Source organism: Sapajus apella, unplaced genomic scaffold (genome assembly GCF_009761245.1).
Source record: "Sapajus apella isolate SASKATOON/1434 unplaced genomic scaffold, GSC_monkey_1.0 scaffold5, whole genome shotgun sequence".
Classification (NCBI taxonomy): domain Eukaryota; kingdom Metazoa; phylum Chordata; class Mammalia; order Primates; family Cebidae; genus Sapajus; species Sapajus apella.
The window spans coordinates 28,184,676-28,206,213 of NW_022436945.1; the positions used below are offsets into that span (position 1 = coordinate 28,184,676).

At 42.5% G+C, this 21,538-nt stretch overlaps 1 protein-coding gene across 2 annotated transcripts in view; it reads left to right on the forward strand.

Annotated features, from left to right (window-relative positions):
- Positions 1-1,846: 1,846 nt before the first annotated feature.
- FAM114A1 (family with sequence similarity 114 member A1) overlaps positions 1,847-21,538 on the forward strand; it is a 78,930-nt gene continuing 59,238 nt past the window's right edge. For both annotated transcript variants that reach the window (XM_032273927.1, XM_032273930.1), the window contains exons 1-2: positions 1,847-1,942; positions 12,112-12,467. In XM_032273927.1, the coding sequence (XP_032129818.1) occupies positions 12,120-12,467 (348 nt within the window). In that variant the 5' untranslated portion in view covers positions 1,847-1,942; positions 12,112-12,119. The remainder of the gene's footprint in view (positions 1,943-12,111; positions 12,468-21,538) is intronic.

Consider the following 21,538-nt stretch of genomic DNA (forward strand, 5'->3'; position numbering starts at 1 on the left):
TCAACATGGTGAAACCCCGTCTCTACTAAAAATACAAAAAATTAGCTGGGCATGGTGGCACGTGCCTGTAATCCCAGCTACTCAGGAGGCTGAGGCAGGAGAATTGCCTGAACCCAGGAGGCGGAGGTTGCGGTGAGCCGAGATCGTGCCATTGCACTCCAGCCTGGGTAACATGAGTGAAACTCCGTCTCAAAAAAAAAAAATATATATATATATATATTAAATATTTATAAAAATATTTAACAAAAATATTAAATAAAAAATATGGCCAGGTGTGGTGGCTCATGCCTGTAATCCCAGCACTTTGGGAGGCCAAGGTGGGTGTATCACCTGAGGTCAGGAGTTCGAGACCAGCTTGGCTAACATGATGAAATCCTGTCTCTACCAAAAAATACAAAAATTAGCCAAGCGTGGTAGCAATTACCTGTAATCCCAGCTACTCAGAAGGCTAAGGCAGGAGAATTGCTTGAACCCAGGAGGCGGAGGTTTCAGTGAGCTGAGATCAGGCCACTGCACTCCAGCCTGTGCCACCAAGTGAGACTTCAGAAGAAGAAAGGAGGAGGAGGACGGGGAGGAAGGGGAGGGGGAATGAGAGGGGGAGGGAGGAGAAGGAGAAGAAGGAGAAGAAGGAGGAGGAATATAAGGAACGACCTAATTATCTGTCAATAGGAGAATGATTGAATGACAATTACATATTACAATATCTAAGACAAGTCTTAGAAGAATGGTTGTGGTTGATATGTATTGACTAAGAAAGATGATTATAATATGTAATAAATAGGGGGACATTTACAAAATATGTCAACATCTTGCCATTTTTATAAAAAAGCAAACAAGCTGTTTCTGCATACATGTATTTATATAATCTTATGAAAACTACAGTAGGATCCACATACTATAAAAAATGGTAGTGATATTGAAGGGGAGAGGATGAGGCTGTTTTAGTTAACTTTGAGTTTATAATTTTTTATAAAGAAGAGGAAGTAGAGTGGGAGAAGGAGGAGCAAATCTGCCTTAAATACATCGCTCAGAAAGAATCACTTTTTAAATTGTATTTCTCCGACCTTTATATGAAATAGATGTACACATGTATGTTTACAACACTAGTTCATACTAAACACACTGCGCTTCCCCCTCTCTTGAGTTCATAAGCCGTATTTGAGGAAGGCTTTAATATGTGGCCTTCCTTCCATGTCAACGAATTCTAATTTTTAAGGGCTGCAGCATATTCGATGTCTGAAAGTACTGTAGCTTACTTCACCAGTCTTACTGGGGGGACATTCAGATTGTCTCCGGCTCCCCTCCCCGCCCCACTCCACAGAAACAACTACAGCAAACATCCTTGTACATACATATTTGCATATTTGACTGCCTACTTAGGACAAATGAGCAAATGTGGACTTCCTAGGCCAAAGCTAATGGATCGGAGTTTTGACCCACAGTTCCAAACTGGCCTTCTGGAAAGTGGGTTTTCGTTGTTTGTCTTAAATCTATCACACTCCCACCCACCGGGCCAGGGACTGCTGCTTAACGCAGAATCAGGAGCTCAAACTCTGGCTGAACTTGAGCGACTTCTTTGCAGTGACGCGGCGGGGGTTTTCCGAGCGCTTTTAAGAAAAGGAAAGGGATCTGATGAACCCCGAGACCGGCCCTGGGGTGGGCAGGGGGCGCGCTCTGGCTCTCCGCGCTGGCACAGGGGTGGGACAAGCCAAGTTTCAAGGAGGCTCGCCCAGCGCGTCCCGGGTCCCCGCAGAGTGGCGGCGGCCGGGCGTCCCCACCGCGGTCCCCGCGGGGCGGGGCGCAGGCGGGGCGGGGCCCCCTCTCCAGCCGCCCGCCCCCTGCCTGATCCCCGCCCGCCCTCCGGCCGCGTCCCCGCCGGCCCTGCAGACGTGGCGGGGCGGGACCCGCCGGGCACTCCCGCGCGCACTCGGCGGCCTGAGCGGTAAGAGCCCCGGGCACTCGATCCCCATCCCCTTCCCGGCGGGCGGGCGAGGGCGGGGGCCGCCACCCAGGGGGGTGGGAACACCTTACAGTGGCGCCTCGTCCGAGACCCACGAATCATGCCCTCTGCGTTAGTGAGAAGCCGTGGTCAGGGAGGACCGGGCTCCGGGGTGAGGGTCCGGGGCGGCGCGGCCGAGGGCCCTGCGTGGGTGCGGGCGTGTGAGTGTGTGTGTGTGAGTGTGTGTCGCTCCGGGTCCACGCTCATGCACACACCCACACGCCCGCACTCAGGGTCTGCCCCCTCGGCCGGCGCAAACCTCCGCGGAGCCTGCCTCGATTCCCCAAAGTACCCAGTCCGGGCACCAAGCAAGTCTGGAAAAGTGCCCCCAGTGGCTCGGGGCCAAGGTAGAGGCGGGCTGCAGGGTCCCCCAGCCCGAGCACGGAGGGAGCAGGTCCCTGTAAGACAGAAGCCTCGTCCCAGGGTGCGCCTGCCCTCGGCCTGGGCTCAGGGAAGCTCAGGCCTTGACCTCCCAGCTCCCCTCGCCTCACTCCTCCCCCAGCAGCCGACCCCTGCCCGGCCTGCTCTTCCAGTCCAGCCAACACTCTAAGCAGGCACCGCCTCCATTCGCAGCCCCTGGGTTGGGTCCCACTCCCTATCCCAGCTCCCCAGACGCCCTCCACCCAGTCGGCTAGCCCTCGCCCTGCCAGCCAGTGAGTATTTCCAGGCACCTCGGACCAGGCGCCTGAAAGTCACTGCCTTTTCCTAAGTAGGAAGACATCTCTCTATGGGCTGTGAGACCATTAGCTATGCCCTGCTGATCCCATCAGTTCCCATCCTAAACATGTTGAAGGACACAGGCAGGTGGCTTTTTAAATCAATGTCTCCTGTGACCTCCGCCAACCTGTGATAACTGAGAATAAGACAGGCTGTAACCTCAGACCCTCCTTTTGCCGTCTCTGCAGCCTAGTGGCTCCTTTCCGGCCCCACCGGTGTGCCTGCGCCTCCTCCCCCACTTTCTTCCATCAAGCCTGAGCTTGGGAGAGAATCTGATAAACTTCTTACATTGTAACCTTTAAGTGAAGGAATGAGACGTTAGGGGTGGCTTTGAGGCACAAGTGAGGCAGTGCAGAAGGAATTTGAGGGTGGGACGGGGCCTTCTTGAATCTGAGCGATTCAGACCGTATAAGTGACCTTTTCGTTCTTTATTTGACTGGGCTTATACCGAACAGTTTCTCTTTTATTAATCTCAAACATGATATCTTTCAATTCAGTAACTATCTGAGGGACAGAAACCAAGGTAGGTGCCGTTGGTCACAGCCCTGGAGGACAGAATGGCAGAAGTAAATACTCCATAAATACAGGCAATAGAAATCTGTGCAAAATGTCAAAAACAGAGAAGAGGGAGCAGTTCATTGTTTGGAAGGAGTGGGGCAGATTACGGAAAAAATCAGAATGAAAAGTAACATTAGCCATTGGGTGTCTAGAGGAATAGGATTTTGCCAGGCAGCTGGAGGAAAGGCAGCCCAAACAGAGGAATCAGCGTAAGCAAAGGCAGGGTGGTGGGAAGAGTTATGGGAAACGGAGAAAGACTGGTGAGGCAGGAGTGGAGGGTACTGGGAGTTACAAAGGGTGGACAGAGATTGCAGCCGGCTTACGAAGGGCTGTGTGAAAGTATTCACACCTAATGGTTTTTAAAGAGGGGAGCAAATAGGTCCAAAATGCCTGGCAGCCCACAAAGACTAGACTGGATCCTGGGCATGTAGACTTGCCAAGCCTCATACAAAGTGTTACAACCTGATTAAGAGTCTCTCATCCAGAGTTTTTATTCCTGGTCCTTCACTGACTGGCACTTTTAAAAAAAAAAAAACTGGGGGATGTGATCTCACAGAGGATATCATCAAATATTTATTCTGCCAACTGAGGCCAGTTTTTATAAAAACCATCCACTGTCTCCACTATTTCATAAAATGAAAGGCATTTTAATACCAAGGAGAAGCATAAAGGCTACACTTGCGAGATGAAGGCAGTCTTTTACATTTAATAAATTTAGATTTATGAAAAACTTGCAATCTTGTCCTCATTTTTCTCTGTCATCACAACTTGCCCCTGGTCCTGCAGGTGGGGTTTGGAAAATAAAAGCATCTAGATCAGTTTGTCCATCCTTACTTTATAGAGGAGCAGGCGAGGAAGTGCAGCAAGAATGAGCGAGTTGTGTGCCCACAGAGATACGGGGACCGGAGGCCACACTTCTTGACCCCTGCAAGGCACAACTTTTTCCACCTCAGAATACCGTCACTCCCTCCTCTCATTACTCCTCCACGCAGCCTCTTGTCTTGGCCTCTCAGACGCCTGTTCTGAATCACTAGAATCCATCCCTGATGCTTGGACATTTGCACATGCTCTCATCCCGCTAGGCCTGAATCACCACATCAAAGCCACTTTCAAGGTTCTCTCTTACACAGGGTCAGTCTAGTTCAGGCACATCTGTCCTTGATTTGCTATGCTGCTTTGCATCACTTTTTAACTCTTTTGGGTTAGCTCCTCAAACACGCGATTCATTTCTGAAGGATAGTGACCATGTCTTCTGTTTCATACTTATTTTTGGAGCTGTGATGTTGCTGCTTCAATACCTTGCATAGCTCTGGGAGCATTTTAGGTGATGAATGAATTTACTCATGAAAAACTAAGTCATTCCCAGCCCACAAAGGCTTCTTTATACGCCACCCTTCGTCTCCTCAGAGTTTCCTGAAGCAGCCTCCTTGTTTCTGTAGGTCGAGTCTCCCTAGCCTCCAGACCACGAGGCATGGCTACAGTGATCAGTGTTCCTAACCATAAATCAGGAAAGGTTTCTAAGTCTGGCTTATGGGACACCCAGACAGAGATGGAAGCCGTCCCAGGAAACAGTGCTTGTCACAACTGTAATCCCGGTGGACTCCAGCAGTCCTTGCTCAGAAACAGCTGTGCATTTCAAAACACACAGTTTCTAGTGGTTTCATACAAAAGGGTACAGTCTAAAAATTAATTACATTTTCCCCATCATAATAGCAACCACAGTCGATAAGGTCTACCAGAACAACCAAACACCAAAAAAAAAAAAAAAAGATTTTTTTTGTTGTTGTTGTTTTGATTTGGGGAAAATTAGATCTGTAAGAGGTAAGAGGTAGAGATAAATATAGATTAGAGACACACACACACAATTAGAAATTGAATTAGGGCTGATCTTGCATTACTTTTTTTTTTTTTTTTTTTGAGACAGGCTCTCACTCTGTCATCCAGGCTGAGTGCAGTGGCATGATCTTGGCTCACTGCAACCTCTGCCTTCAGGTTCAAGCAATTCTCATGCCACAGCCTTCAGAGTAGCTGGGATTATAGGCGCCCACCACCATGCCCAGCTAATTTTTGTATTTTTAATAGAGACAGGGTTTCACTACACAGGCCAGGATCTTGAAGTCCTGACCTTGTGATCTGCCTGCCTTGGCCCCCCCAAGTGCTGGGATGTGAGCCACTGTGCGTGACCAGTGACCATTTTTTAAATTTAACAGATGTAAAGATCTACTATTTCTAAAATTTATAAATTATACATAAATGTTTTAAACAATAATCCATAAATATTTTTTAACAATGCTCATTTAACATCTTACAGCTGAATTTCTGGGGTAGTTCTGCAGGGATGGTTCATGTTGGTTGAATGCAGAGCAGCCACAGAGAAGTTTTATCACAGCACTTTGTGTACATTTGGGATAAATTGACCTAAGGCAATCTGGCCATCAGAGATAGGTAAGGGCTATAGGTTTCCTCCTCTGCAACTTCCCTACCAGAGCTAAATTACCATGAATCCAAGTTCACTGATGGAATTCTGCCATAAACCCACACATGCATTAGCAACCAGGCTTAGTTAACCAGCCTGTTCTTATAAGCTCAAGGAAGTCGTAGCTCTCTGTCCTTTTAGACCTGCATTCTATAGGCAGGACTCAGCTAGGCTTCTAGTCCCCTTCAGGCTTTGGAGTCCTGCACTCAGCTAACGGCCCTAGAAAAACTCTACTCCCAAGGGTAGTCAGCTGCTGGATTCAGTGCAATCTCATGTCTTGGGTATAGAAGCAGAGAAGGCACATGTACCTTATTTCTTGCTGATACATATATCTGAGGCAACTTTCATGTCACCAGTGAAAAATTATTTCTCATATCCCTTTGCTAATTAGCATACCCTGGAGTGCCCATCAGAGAAGACAGTAGTTGAACCCTCTAAAAAGAACTGGACACCTCATTACAGATTTTTAAATGCTTACTAAAGACTCCTGGATAATATATTCCTGAATAAGGCACTTCAGATGTTATCCAACCACCCTTAGGGTGTAAATTAAAACTAAGTAACATGCCCCTGGCACATAGTATATGCTGAACTATTTTAGGATACTTTATGAACAAGATAACACATTGAGGACAAGGCTTGTACATTCGGTTATCCATAACGGTTTTTATTTGCCCATGAGTGTTTATCACAGACAGGTTTATTCTGATGTTCCTGCTTATAGAAAAGTAAAATAGTTTGGGGCTTCTTAATCACCAGATTAATAATAAGGATTTTCAAATTACCTTACAAAGAAATAAAAAGATCAGACAATGTCTACAAGCTACTGATTTAAAAAATGAGAACAGGCAAGGCACAGTAGCTCACGCCTGTAATCCCAGCACTTTGAGAGGCCGAGGCAGGCGAATGACCTGAGGTCAGGAGTTCAAGACCAGCCTGGCCAACATGCTGAAATCCCGTCTACTAAAAATACAAAAATTAGCCAAGCATGGTGGCAGGCGCCTGTAATCCCAGCCACTCAGGAGGCTGAGGCAGGAGAATCACTTGAACCCAGGAGGTGGAGGTTGCAGTTAGCCATTATCAGGCCATTGCACTCCAGCCTGGGGGACAAGAGCGAGACTTTGTCTCAAAAAAAAAAAAAGGAAAAAGAAAAAGAGAATAAAAGTGATGGTGAAGTGTCATTTATTCATGAACTCATTCTCCTCATTGTTGCGCCCCTAGGGCTCATGCAAGGATAGTAAATTAAGACAGGGAAATCTTTAGGCGGTGGCAATCAAGCAAAGTGCTAGGCCATGGGTAAGCAAACATTTTCAGAAACAGGCCAGATAGGAAATATTTTAGGCTTTGTGACTTTGCAGGTCATATGGTCTGTGTTGCCGGATGCGGCTCTGCTATTGTAGTGCCAGAGAGCCTTGACAGTTCCGTATGTAAACAAAGGGCGTATCTCTCGTGCAATTTTGGTAAATTGTATTTACCAAAACAGGCAGAGGACAAGATTTGCCCAGCAGACTGTGGTTTGCCAGCCCCCTGCCCTAGGCCAGCCCTGATTCAGAGAGAGGTTTTCACAAAGATTTTGTAAACTTCCAAATGACAACAGCCTTTTTAGCAGCCCCCATCAATTCTACTCACCTCCCATAAACTCCTCCCACAAACTACCCACGAGGGGTATTTATTGTACCACCCCTTCTCTGTACAGTGGGTTTCTATCATTCTTTACTCTTTCAGCTAGGCTCAGACCCAGCTCCTTGACAGCCACAGGCAACCTTGAATATCCTAAACTTTGTATATCAGCTTGAGGGAAGTTTGCATTTGTTGCCGTTGTTACACGTAGACTTGTTTACAGGAGGGTTATCACTGAATTCAAGGTCTGGCAGATACTTTTGTTTATACAAATATATTTTAACTCAATTAACTGGGAGGTGAAGGTAAAAAAAGAAAGACAATACGGAAATGTCAAGTCATTTGGAACCACCTGCTGTAAGAGAGCTCCTGAGTGTCTCTGCACAAATATTAATATAACTCAACAGGTGTATTTTTTGAGCTTCCTGCTAAGTACAAGAAACCATGTTAAGTACTATAATATGAATACAAAACAAAGAAGGCCTTTGTCTTTATAGAATTTACTAATCACAGAAAAACTGAAGCAACTCTAATCAAAGAGGATTTTAACTGTCTAAGGTGAGATAAACACAAAATGCCCTCAGGGGTTCAGAAGGAAAATGTTCAATCCAGAGGAACAAAGAATGGAGGAGGTGGTTATTTTAATTGGGCCTTCAGTGTGCAAAAGAACAACACATGGAAACCAACAGCCCCCTGAGGGTCTCTTCCGGATGTGCCAGGCATTACCCAGATCCTGAAGCCTCATTTAAGCTTTTGTTGGAAATCGTGGGAGGTAAGCCTGGTGGGATCAGAGCACAGAGGTCCCTGGATACCAGCTGAAATATGTGGCCTCATCTCAGGAGGGAGAGGAAGAGGGAGCTCCTGAGGATGTGTGAGCAGGAGAGCCATGTGATTAGAGCCATGAGGTGAAGGATGGGAAGTAAGGGGAAGAGCTCCAGTGAGCAGGGGAACCCAATACTGAAATAGTCAACATGAACCATAATGAGAAGCTTGCAGTGAGAATAGGGGTAAGAGAAAGCATATGGATGCTCAATAAAGAGCCTCTGGGATTTGGCCACTGGCTGAATGTAAGAAAAGAAGCAGATGGTATTGCTGACAGGGCTCTGATGTGGTTCAGTCGCAAAGTCAGACATGGGTTCAAATTTCAAATGTACTATTTACCAAAAATGTGAATTCTGAACTTCAGTTTCCTAATCTGTAAAATGGAGCTGATGACATTGAACTCACAGGGGATAATACAGTAAGCACCCAATAAATGACAGCTGTTGATATTATATATTCTTGAGAAGGTAAAAGTGTGGTCAATGACAGCTCTGAGTTATTGGGAAAGTCTGTGTGTGACATGGTATCTCACGGTTTTTATTTGCATTTCTCTAATGATTAGTGGTGTTACGCATTTTTTCATATGCTTGTTGGCCACATATGTGTTTTCTTTTGAGAAGTGTCTGTTCATGTCCTTTGCCCATTTTTTAATGGTTTTTGTTTTGTTTTGTTTTTTGTTTTTTAAGTTCCTGACAGATTCTGGATATTTGACCTTTGTCACATGCATAGTTGCAAATATTTTCTGTCATTATATAGGTTGTCCATTTACTCTGTTGATAGTTGCTTTTGCTGTGTAGAAGCTCTTTTTTTTAATTAGGTCCCACTTGTCAATTTTTGTTTTTGTTGCAATTGCTTTTGGAGTCTTCGTCATGAAATCTTTGCCAAGGCCGACATCCAGGATAGTATTTCCTAGGTTCCTAGGTTTTCTTCTAGCTTTTTCATAGTTTTTGGTTTTACATTTAAGTCTTTAGTCCATCTTGAGTTGACTTTTGTATATGGTGTAAGGAAGGGGTCCAGTTCAATCTTCTGCATATGACTGGCCAGTTGTCCCAGTACAACTTAATGAATAGGAAGTTCTTTCCCCATTGTTTGTTATTGTTGGCTTTGTCAAAGATCAGAAGGTTTAGGTGTGTGGCTTTATTTCAGAGTTCTCTATTCTGTTCTGTTGGCATATGTGTTTTATTTTTGTGCCAGTACCATGATGTTTTGGTTACCATAACCTTGTGGTATAGTTTGAAGTTGAGTGGTATGATGCCTCTAGCTTTGTTTTTGCTTAGGATTGCTTTGGCTATTTGGGTTCTTTTTTGATTCCACATGAATTTTAGAATTTTTTTTCTAATTCTGTGAAAAACGTCATTGCTAGTTTGATAGGAATAACACTGAATCTGTACATTGCTTTGGGTAGTATGGTTATTTTAACAATATTGATTCTTCCTATCCATGAGCATGGAAAGTTTTTCCCTTTGTGTCGTCTCTGATTTCTTTGAGCAGTGTTTTGTAATTCTCATGTGGAGCTCTTTTATCTCCCTGGTTAGCTGTATTCCTTTTATTCTTTTTGTGGCTATTGTGAATGGAATTGCATTCTTGATTTGGCTCTCGGCTTGGACATCATTGGTGTATAGAAATGACATTGATTTGTGTTAATTGATTTTGTATCTTGAAACTTTGCTGAAGTTGTTTATCAGATAGGAGCCTTTGGACAGAGACTGTGGGATTGCCTAGGGATAGAATCATATCATCTGCAAAGATAATTTGACTTCCTCTTTTAAGATAATTTGACTTCTTCCTATTTCATTTCTTTCTCTTGCCTGATTGCTCTGGCTAGGACTTCCAACTACTGTGTTGAATAGAAGTGGTGAGAGTGGGTATCCTTATCTTGTTCTGGTTCCTAAGGGGAATGCTTCCAGCTTTTGCCCCTTCAGTATGTTGTTAGCTGTGGATTTGTCATAAAAGACTCTTACTACTTTGAGATGTGTTCCTTCAATGCTTAGTTTGTTGAGACAGGAAGGACAATTTTATCACCACCAGAAGTTCCATTGAATAATGCTGCTCTACACGATATCAATAATTTGTAAGCTTTAAAGAGTTTTGTGCTCTAATGGCTACATTTCCTACTTGGTTTCTACCTCACTTCTTACCCTTCAAGTTAATCCTTGACTAAACCAATGTCTGGGCCTTCATCAGCTGGTCCCCAACAAAGCATACTGTGTGTATATAGGTCTCTTTCTCACTGTGAATTTCTGACAAAGACATTGCAAAGCTAAATACCAAGTATTTTTTTGATAGGTGCTCAGGTATTTTCTAGACTTATTCTTATTTATTTATTTATTTTTTGGGGACAGAGTCTCGCTGTGTCACCTAGGCTGGAGTACAGTGACACAATCTCAGCTCACTGCAACCTCCACCCTCCAGGTTCAAGTGATTCTTGTGCCTCAGCCTCCCAAGTAGCTGGGACTACAGGTGCATGCCATCATGCCAAGTTAATTTTTGTATTTTTATTAGAGATGGGGTTTCGCCATGTTGGCCTTGGCTGATCCTCGCCTCATGTGATCCGCCCACCGCAGCGTCCTAAAGTGCTGGAATTCTAGGTGTGACCCACTGCACCCTCCCTTCCTGTGCTTATTCTCATTATTGCTACAAATATAATTAATAAAGCCAGATTCAATAACTTTAAAGATACAGCTAATACTCTTAGTTCCCATAGGCGCAGTCCTTCATGCCAAGTAAGAGCTCCAGGAAAGTTTAAAGATAGCCCTGTAGGTTTGTTAGCTTCCTATTGCTGCTGTGGAAATTACAACTAACTTTGTAGCTTTTGCCAACACAGACTTATTCTCTTGCAGTTCTGGAGGTCAGACGTCTGAAATCAGCGTCCACTGGCTAAAGTTAAGTTGCTGGCAGGCTGGCTCCTTCTAGAGTCTCTGAGGGGAGGATGGTTTCCTTTCCCTTTCCAGCTTCTGGTGGTCACCCATATTCCTTGGCTTTGGGCCCCTTCCTTCATCTTTGAAGTGCATCACTCCAGCCTCTGCTTCTGTCATCACATCACCTTTTCCTCCTTGTAGTCATGTCTCCCTCTGCCTCTGTCTGATAAGGACACTTGTGATTACATTTAAGGACAACTCAGATGATCTAAAATAATCCCCTCATCTCAAGATCCTTAACTTACATCTGCAAAATCCCTTTGTTATGTAAGGTAACACTCACAGGTTCCAGGAATTGGGATATGGTTATATTGGGGACCATTCATTATTCCAGCAGTCCGCGACCTTTTTGGCATTAGGAACTGGTTTTATGGAAGACAATTTTTCCACAGATCAGTGAAAAGGGGTGTGAGGGAAATGGTTTGGGGATGATTCAATCACATTACATTTACTGTGCACTTTATTTTTATTATTACATTGTAATATATAATGAAATAATTATACAACTCACCATAATGTGGAATCAGTGGAAGCCCTGAACTTGTTTCCCTGCAATGAGATGCTCCCATCTGGGGGAGATGGGACATAGTGACAGATCATCAGGCATTAGATTGTCATAAGGAGTGGGCAAGCTAGATCCCTCACATGCACAGTTCACAGTAGGGTTCACTTTCCTATGAGAATCTAATACCATCGCTGGTCTGGCAGGAGGCAGAGCTCAAGTGGTCATGCAAGTGATGGAGAGCGACTATAAATACAGAGGAAGCTGCGCTCGCTCATTCGCCACTCACCTGCTGCTGTGCAGCTCAGTTCCTAACAGCCATGGATTAATACAGAGAATAATATAGGGTTGGGGACCCCTGCATTATTCAGTCTCCCCCAGGGTTACATAGAGTACTGGTTAAAAAAAGTTTACCCCTACCAAATTTCTCTATCCAGGGCTTTGAAATGAAGCTTTACAATTCGATGAAAGCATGAGGTGTTTGTAATTGTGTTGACAGATATTAAAATGTCTGATGATGCTGGTGACACCTTAGCCACTGGAGACAAAGCAGAAGTTACTGAGATGCCCAATAGTGATTCTTTACCTGAAGATGCAGAAGTGCACTGTGATTCAGCTGCAGTTTCACATGAGCCAACACCAGCTGACCCCAGAGGGGACGGGCATGAAAATGCAGCTGTGCAGGTGGCAGGGGCTGCTGCCGCTGGGCCTCCTGTGCAGCCTCAAGATGCCAGTGCCATGGAGCCCCCTCTCAATGGAGAAGTGACTAAGGATATACTTGCTGAGTGTATTGATTCCGTCAGCCTTGAGGCAGAACCCAGATCCGAAATACCACTGCAAGAACAGACTCACCCGGTAAGAATGGGTCACTTCGACCTAAGTTCATGCTTATACTAAGTGCAGAGCTAGCACCAAGCTCTGTGGGGAGGAATCGGGAGTTCAAAATGTACTGTGACACACCTCTGTCATCAGAAATGTGTTGTGTAGTGAGATTAGACATACATGAAAATAATTTGTCATAATATTTGCATTTTGATAAATGCATTATTAACAATAACAGCCACCAATTACTAGACACAAGCTGTGTGCCAGACACTCTGCTAGCCTCTTTATATATTATGCAATTCACTTCGTTAACAGTATAAAGCTGAGTGTTACTAACTCCAGCTTATAGCTGTGGCAGCCAGGCTCCAAGATGGTAGTTTGTCCTGGGCTACTTGGCTGTAAATGGAAGATATTGTAATATCAGACATCATGACTCCAGATAATTAACAAGCCTGATTCCACCCTAAACAAGTTAATGTTTCTTTAAGATCACTTTAAATCTGGTGTATATTTACAAATCCATGGTGGAGACCTTCAGCCTTCAGATCACTGTTTTGTTATCATCCACACCACCTTCCAGGGGAACAGAGGTGGAACACACTCATCACCCCTTCCCTTCAGTGCCTGCACCTATCTCTCAGGGTATGAGATAAGCCAGATATCCCTGTTGGCACCTGGGCCACCAAGAAAACCCCAGCAGGGTTTTCCTGGAGCCTTCACCTCCAGTCATGTGGAGCTGGGCAGGGGTGGGAGACACCCCACATGAAAGGAGGAGACGGGCTGCTCTCCCCTTTCTGTCCGGGATGGCCTGCCTTCTAGAAGGATGGTGCAGGAGGGAGGAATTGGGGTCTTACTCAGCCATGCCCAGCCCTGTTTATCCTAAAGTGTGCCCTCACAGATCACGCCGTTGAAGTAACTCTGCAGCATGACGTGAGGGACAGGAACTAAGGAGGAAACTAGGGGGCCTGGACTTTCACCCTCCAATCTATCATAAGCTCCATTAGTTTGGGCCAGACACTTCAGCTGCGCTTCAGCTTTTTCCTCTGTGAAGTGACTAACGTTTTATGACACTTGTATTCAAGATTGGGCTTCCCTCCCACCCACTTCCCTCAAGGGGTTTGACCCTCAGAACTGTCTGAGATCGGCTTCCTCAGGGGCAAGGTGTTTCCCTTCACTAGAAATGTTTAAACAAAAGCCCAACAGTCATTTTATTGGGATGTTATGGAAGAGATTTGAGGACCAGCTGGGAGTTTGGATCAGATAGGATAAACATACACCAAATTTTGTTTATGAGTTTCAAGAAGTCACTGGTCCTTTGAAGCCATCTACAGATGCCCTAAATAATTAAGAGTCCCTACCTAGATCAGAAGTTCTCAACTTTAGTTGAATGTTACAACCACTGGAGGAGATTTAAAATATATTGAATCCTGGGCAACGTGGCAAAACCCTGTCTCCATGAAAAATACAAAAAATTAGCCAGGCGTGCACCTGTAGTCCCTGCTACTCAGGAAGAGGCAAGAGGATTACGTAAACACAGGTGGTCAAGGCTGCAGTGAGCCAAGATCACATCATTGCACTCCAGCCTGGGTGACAAGAGCAAAAATCCGTCTCAAAAAATAATAATAATAATGGAATAGAATGGAGTGGAATGGAATGGAATACAGAATGTGGAATGGAATATGGAATATGGAATGGAATGGAATTAAATATGGAATGGAATGAAATGGAATATGGAAAGGAATATGAAACAAAATGGAATGGAATATGGAATGGAATGGAATATGAAATGGAATGGAATGTGGAATGGAATATGGAATGGAATAAAATATGGAAAGGAATATGAAATGGAATTGAATGGATTATGAAATGGAATAGAATGTGGAATGGAATGGAATATGGAATGGAATATAGAATTGAATATGGAATGGAATGGAATATGGAATGGAATTTGGAATGGAATGGAATAGGGAATGGAATATGGAATAGTATGGAATATGAAATGGAATGGAATGTAGAATGAAATGGAATATAAAATACTGAATAGAATATGGAATGGAATGGAATATGGGAGGGAATGGAATATGGAATGAAATATGGAAAGGAATAGAATATTGAATGGAGTATGGAATGGAATGAAATGGAAAGGAATATGGGATGGAATATAGAATTGAATGGAATATGGAAAGGGATGGAATATGGAATGGAACAGAATGGAATATGGAATGGAATAGAATATGGAATGGAATGAAATGGAATGTGAAATGGAATAAGATATTGAAAGAAATATGGAATGGAATTGAATAGATTATGAAATGGAATGGAATGTGGAATGGAATGGAATACAGAATGGAATATGGAATGGAATATAGAATGGAATATGGAATGGAATGGAATATGGAAGGAAATGGAATGTGGAATGAAATAGAATATGAAATGGAATGGAATGTGGAATGGAATATGGAAAGCAAAGTAATAAGGAAAGAAATCAAATATTGAATGGATATGGAATGGAATGAAATGGAATATGGAATGGAATAGAAAATGGACCGTGTAATGGAATATGGAATGGAATAAAATATGGAATGAAATTAAATGGAAAATGGAATGGAATGTGGAATGAAATATGGAAGAGAATGGAATATGGAATGGAATGGAGTGGAATATGGAATGAAATGGAATGTGGAATGGAACTGAATGGAATATGGAATAGAATAGAATATGAAATGGAATGTGGAATGAAATTGAATACTGAACTTAATGGAATGGAATACGGAAGGGAATATGGAATTGGATGGAATATGGAATGGAATAGATATGGAATGGAATGGAATATAGAATGGGATGGAATATAGAACTGAATGGAATGGATTATGGAATGGAATGGAATATGAAATAAAATGAAATGGCATGGAATGTGGAATGAAATGGAATGGAATATGGAATGGATACGGAATAGAATGGAATATGGAAAGCAATAGTATATTGAATGGAATATGGAATGGAATATGGAAGGGAATGGAATGGAACATGCAATGGAATGGACTGGAATATGTAATGGAATAGAATATAAAATGGAATATGAAATGGAATGGAATATGGAAGGAAATTGAATAGAATGTAGAATTGAATATGGAATGGAATGAAATATGAAATGGAATGTGGAATGGAATATGAAAAGGAATGGAATGGAATGTAAAATGGAATGGAATGTGGAATGGAATATGAAAAGGAATGGAATGGAATGTGGAAAGAAATGGAATGGAATTTGGAATATGGGAGGTAATGGAATATGGAATAAAATGGAATATACAATGGAATATGGAATGGAATAGAACATGGAATGGAATGGAATATACAGTGGAATATGGAATGGAATGGAAGGTGAAATAGAATGGAATATAGAATGGAATGTGGAATGGAATATGGAATGTAATAAAATAGAAAATTGAATATAGAATGGAATATAGAATAGAATATGGAATGGAATGTGGAATGGAATATGCAATGTAATAAAATATGGAATGGATTATGGAAAGACATATGGAGTAGAATAGAATACAATATGGAATAGAGTGGAATGTGGAATGGAATGATATGTGGAATGGAATGGAATAGGGAATATGGAATGGAATAGTATATGGGAGGAAATGGAATATACAAAGGAATATAGAATGGAATAAAATATGAAATGGAATATGAAATGGAATCGAATGGAAAATGGAATGGAATATGCAATAGAATGGTATATGAAATGGAATGGATATGGAATGGAATAGAATATAGAATGGGATGGAATAGGCAATGGAATGGAATATGAAATGGAAAATAGAAAGGAATATAGAATGAAACGATATGGAATAGAATGGAATATAAAATGGAAATGAAATTGAATGGAATATGGAATGGAATCTAAAATGGAATAAAATGGAATGGAAGATGGAATAGACTATAGGTTGGAATATGGAATTGAATGAAATATGGAATGGAATGAAATGGAATATAGAATGGAATATGGAATGGAATAGATTATGGAATGGAATGAAATATGGAATGGAATGGAATATGGAATGGGATGAACTGTGGAATGGAATATGGAATGGAATGGAATGTGGAATAGAATAGAATGGAATAGAAAATGGAATGGACTATAGAATGGAATATAGAATTGAATGGAAAATGGAATGGGATGGAATGGACTATGGAATGGGATGGAATGGTCTGTGGAATGGAATGAAATGTGGAATGGAATGGAATATGGAATGAAATGGAATATGAAATGGAATGGAATATGGGAGGAAATGGAATGGAATGGAATATGGGAGGAAATGAAATATAGAATGGAATATGAAATGGAAGGTAATATGGAAAGGAATAGAATATGAAATGGAATGAAATAGAATATGGAATGGAATATTCAATGGAATGGAATCTGGAATGGAATGGAATATGGAAAGGAATGGAATATTGAATGGAATATGGAATGGAGTGTAATGGAATGAAATATGGAAGGGAATGGGATATGGAATGGAATGGAATACGGAATGATATAGAATATGGAATGGAATAGAATGGAATGGAATATGGAATGGAATGGAATGTAGAATCGAATATGGAATGGAATGGAATATAGAATGGAATATGGAATGGAATATAGAATAGAACATGGAATGGAATGGAATATTGAAAGGAATGGAATATAGAATGGATTGGAATAGAATAAAATATGGAAGAGAATGGAACATGGCATGGCATGGAATGGAATATAGAATGAAATGGAATATGAAATGCAATGGAATATGGAATGGAATGGAATATGAAATGCAATGGAATGTGGAATTAAATGTGGAATGGAATATGGAATGGAATGGAATATGGAATGGAATGGAATATGGAATGGTATGTGGAATAGAATGGAATATGGAAAGGAATGGAAAACAGAATGGAATGGAATTGGAATGGAATCAAATATGGAATGGAATGGAATACTGAATTAAATGGAATATGAAATGGAATTGAATATGGAATGGAATATGAAATGGCTGGAATTGAACGGAATGGAATGGCATATAGAATGGAATATGGAATTGAATTAAATGGAATCAAAAATGGAATGGAATGAAATGGAATATGGAATTGAATATGGAATGGATTGGGATGGATTAGAATATGGAATGGAATTGAATATGGAATGGAATGGAATATGGAAGGAATGGAATATGGAATGGAGTGTAACGGAAAGGAATATGCAATGGAATGGAATATGGAATCAATGAAATGCACAATGGAATATGGAATTGAATGGAATATGGAATGGAATGGAATTGGAATCATATATGGAATGGGATGTGCAATGGAATAGAACGTGGAATGGAATGGAATGTGGAATGGAATATGGAATGGAATGGAATGGAATGGAGCATAATGGAAAGGAATGTGCAATGGAATGGAATAGAATATGGAATAAAATGCAGTATGGAATGAGATGGAATGGTATATGAAATGGAATGGAACATGGAATGAAATGGAATATGGAATGGTATAGAATATGGAATGGAATATAGAATGCAGTGCAATATGGAATGGAATAGAACGAAATGGAATATTGAATGGAATGGAATGTGGAATGGAATGGAATGTACAATGAATGGAATGTAGAATGGAATGGAAGATGGAACAGAATGGAATATGGAGTAGAATGGAATGAAAAATGCAATGGAATATGGAATGGAATGGAATGGAATATGTGATGGAACTGAATATGGAATGGAGCGGAACCAAGCAAAGCGGAACCGAGAGGATTGGAACTCCACCTTCGCCACCCCCTACAACAGTGGCAGCATTTCAAGGACCTTGAAAGGGGAGAATCTCCTCATAACGGAGCACCACAGAATTTTCTGAATGCAAGTGCAAACACTGGCCACAGAGCTGGGTTGGGCCTGTGGCCCTGGATGTGTTGTGTTGGATCAGAGGCTCAGAGCGCACCAAGGCGTGGGGACAGCATCTGTGAATTTGTTCCAAGAAGGGCAAGAAAGCCGACAGGCTGGCTGAAAAGGCCTGGGGGAGAGGATATCACTTTCACCCAGGTCATAGTTAAATCCTTCTGTGTAGGTGCAAATTTAGTCTCTTTTTAAAGATTACCAGGAAAAGGGATTCTACTATCTCTCTCAGTAATGTATATTTTTATTAGAAGTCAATTTTATGCCTAGTTTTTGATTATTGTTCACTTTTTTTCTATTTTATTTGCCTCCTGTTGCATACTCATAAGAAGTCATTTTGTATTAATGAAAACAACTCTTTCCCTGTTTCTCCAGAGCAGAGTGAATTCTACAAAACAAATTCTTGAATCTAAAGTTCATTACAAGGTGGTTGTTTGGATCTTGAACACAGGCCACCCCTAAGGCATGGCAGATTCTGCAGGAAAACAGCCAAGTACAAAAGCCTATTTAATTCCGTGTACATCTATGTCTGATAAATTCCCATCACCCCTTTTTGAAAGTCTAATTTTTGTATTTTTAGTAGAGATGGGATTTCACCATATTGACCAGGCTGGTCTTGAACTCCTGACCTTGATATCTGCCCACCTTGGCCTCCCAAAGTGCTGGGATTACAGGTGTGAGTCACTGCTCCTGGCCTTTTTTGTTTTTTAAATAGATAGCTAGCAAAGAAGTTGAAGTACAGTCTCACCACTACCACATTCCATAAGTGAAATCAAGTCTCAGATCACATTGCGCCACACTGACATTTTTTTAATGAAATGGTACTTAAGAGAGTTGAAAATGGTTTATGAGAACTCTTTCTCATGTGGGCTTGAGAACATCCCATTGTTTAGGTGCTTTGACGTTCACTGTGAGTGAAAGGTTTACTCAAGGCAACTGCCTGGATTTCAGAGCTAAGATTTCTTCACTCGTAGCTGGCATCAAGTTACCAGAATTCCCCAAAGTTGAAAGTTGGACGGAAGATCATTTACACAGGGCAAAATCCTTTGTAACACCCTCTTCACGTAAAACTAGGGGGAGTCTAAAATATACTTAGCCATCTATAAATCTTGATTACTTTTAAAATTTTTTATTTTTATGTATTTATTTGAGATAGGGTCTCCCTCTATCGCCCTGGCTGGAGTGCAGTGGTGTGATCTCAGCTCACTGCAACCTCTGCCTCCCAGATTCAAGCGATTCTCCTGCTTCAGCCACCAGAGTAGCTGGAACTATAGGCATCTACCACCATGCCAGGCTAATTTTTGTATTTTAAGTAGAGATAGGGTTCCACCAAGTTAGCCTGGCTGGTCTCAAACTCCTGACCCTCAGGCGATCCACCTGCCACGGCCTCCCAAAGTGCTGGGATTACAGATTTGAGCCACAGCCCCCAGCCCTGCCCGCCCCCACTTTTTTAAAATAGAGTCTCTCTCTCTGTTGCCTAGGCTGGAGTGAAGTAGCAAGATCATAGCTCACTGCAGTCTTGAACTCCTGGATTCAGGTGATCCTCTTGCCTCACCCTACCAAGTAGATAGGACTACCTGTGCACGCCACCATACCTCACTAATTTTTTAATTTTTCTGTAGATACCAGGTCTTGCCATGTTGCCCAGGCTGGTCTTCAACTCCTGGCCTCAAGTAATCCTCCTGCCTTGGCCTCCCAAAGTGCTGGGATTACAGGAGTGAGCCACGGCCAGCTCCTTGAATACCTTTGTTTTTACCATCTAGAACCCCTTTCAGATACTCAGAATGCTAGTAAATGGCCCACCATGTTTACCAATTAAAACCCATTTTTGCAATTCAGTATGGTAATTGGCAAAGCATCAGATGTTACTAGAGATACAGATAATAGAATCTCAATAAGTAGCTGCCTCCAGAGTATGGCTTTCCTGATTGGAATGCTGGCTGACCACCTGAACTGTGCATATTTTATTGGAATGCTGACAGCACTTGGATTGTAGGTTACTCTAAGAAGCACCTATAATGTCACAATATGCATGCAGAAGCATTCTGATGTAAATAACTGAAATCGTCATACTAACAGATGGTTAAAAAAAAAAGTGAGAGTCAGAAGATAGGTCTGGACACCATCAGAATAGGACACTCTAAGGCAGATGTAAAAGTAGGTGAGCTTTGGATGCTACCGAGAGGTCAAGTAAGGAGTAAAAAGACTACAATGAGTCCATGGCTTTGACTGCAGAAAGCCACTTGACTTGGATGAGAACGAGTTCATGAACTAGTGGCCACAGGAGTCTTGCTGTGGAGGGAGGAGGGACAGGGAGGTAAATACAGAAGATAAGCACACCAGGCTGGAGAGCAGTGGCACAATCTCAGCTCTGCCTCCTGGGTTCAAGCGATTCTCCTGCCTCTGCCTCTGGAGTAGGTGGAACTACAGGCGTGTACCACCACACCTGGCTAAGTTTTGTATTTTTGGTCGAGATGAGGTTTCACAGCCTCGGCCTCCCAAAGTGCTGGGATTACAGGTGTGAGCCACCGTGCCCGGCCAGGATAAGCACCTTTTTTAAGAGACGAAGAAGAAAGATGTGTTTCAAACCGGATAAGTTTGAAAGAAACATTTTGTCCATGTTGTGATTTTCATTTGTTGGCTTTAAGATAGAGGAATCAAGTGCGTGGTTAAATGTAATCTATCTAGAAAGCATGGATAGAAATGTAACCTGGGCTGGGCACCAGCAATCCCTGCTACTCGGGAGGCGAAGGAAAGAGAATCACATGAACCTGAGAGGCAGAGGCTGCAGTGAGCCGAGATGATGCCGTCGTACTCCAGCGTGGGTGACAGAGCAAGATTCCATCTCAAAAGAAAGAAAAGAAAAGTATCCTGTACAGGGAAGCAGCCTGTATAGAAAAAGGCTGAAAAGCCAGGAGAGAGGATAGCCAACCTACCCAAACCAGCAGACGTGGAGGTGCTGTGGTGCCTAGGAGGAAGGGAGGGAATAATTGCGAGTCGCAGGGTAGTTACTTAGATTTGTTTTTAGATGGGTTTTTGGTGTAGGCCAATGTGTATTTTGTGCATTAAAAGAACTACTCAAACGTTTTATTGGGTTTAAACAATTCGTGTTCCATCTATGAGGATGACAAACTCAAAAACCCAATCCTTAGGCTCTCGGTGACT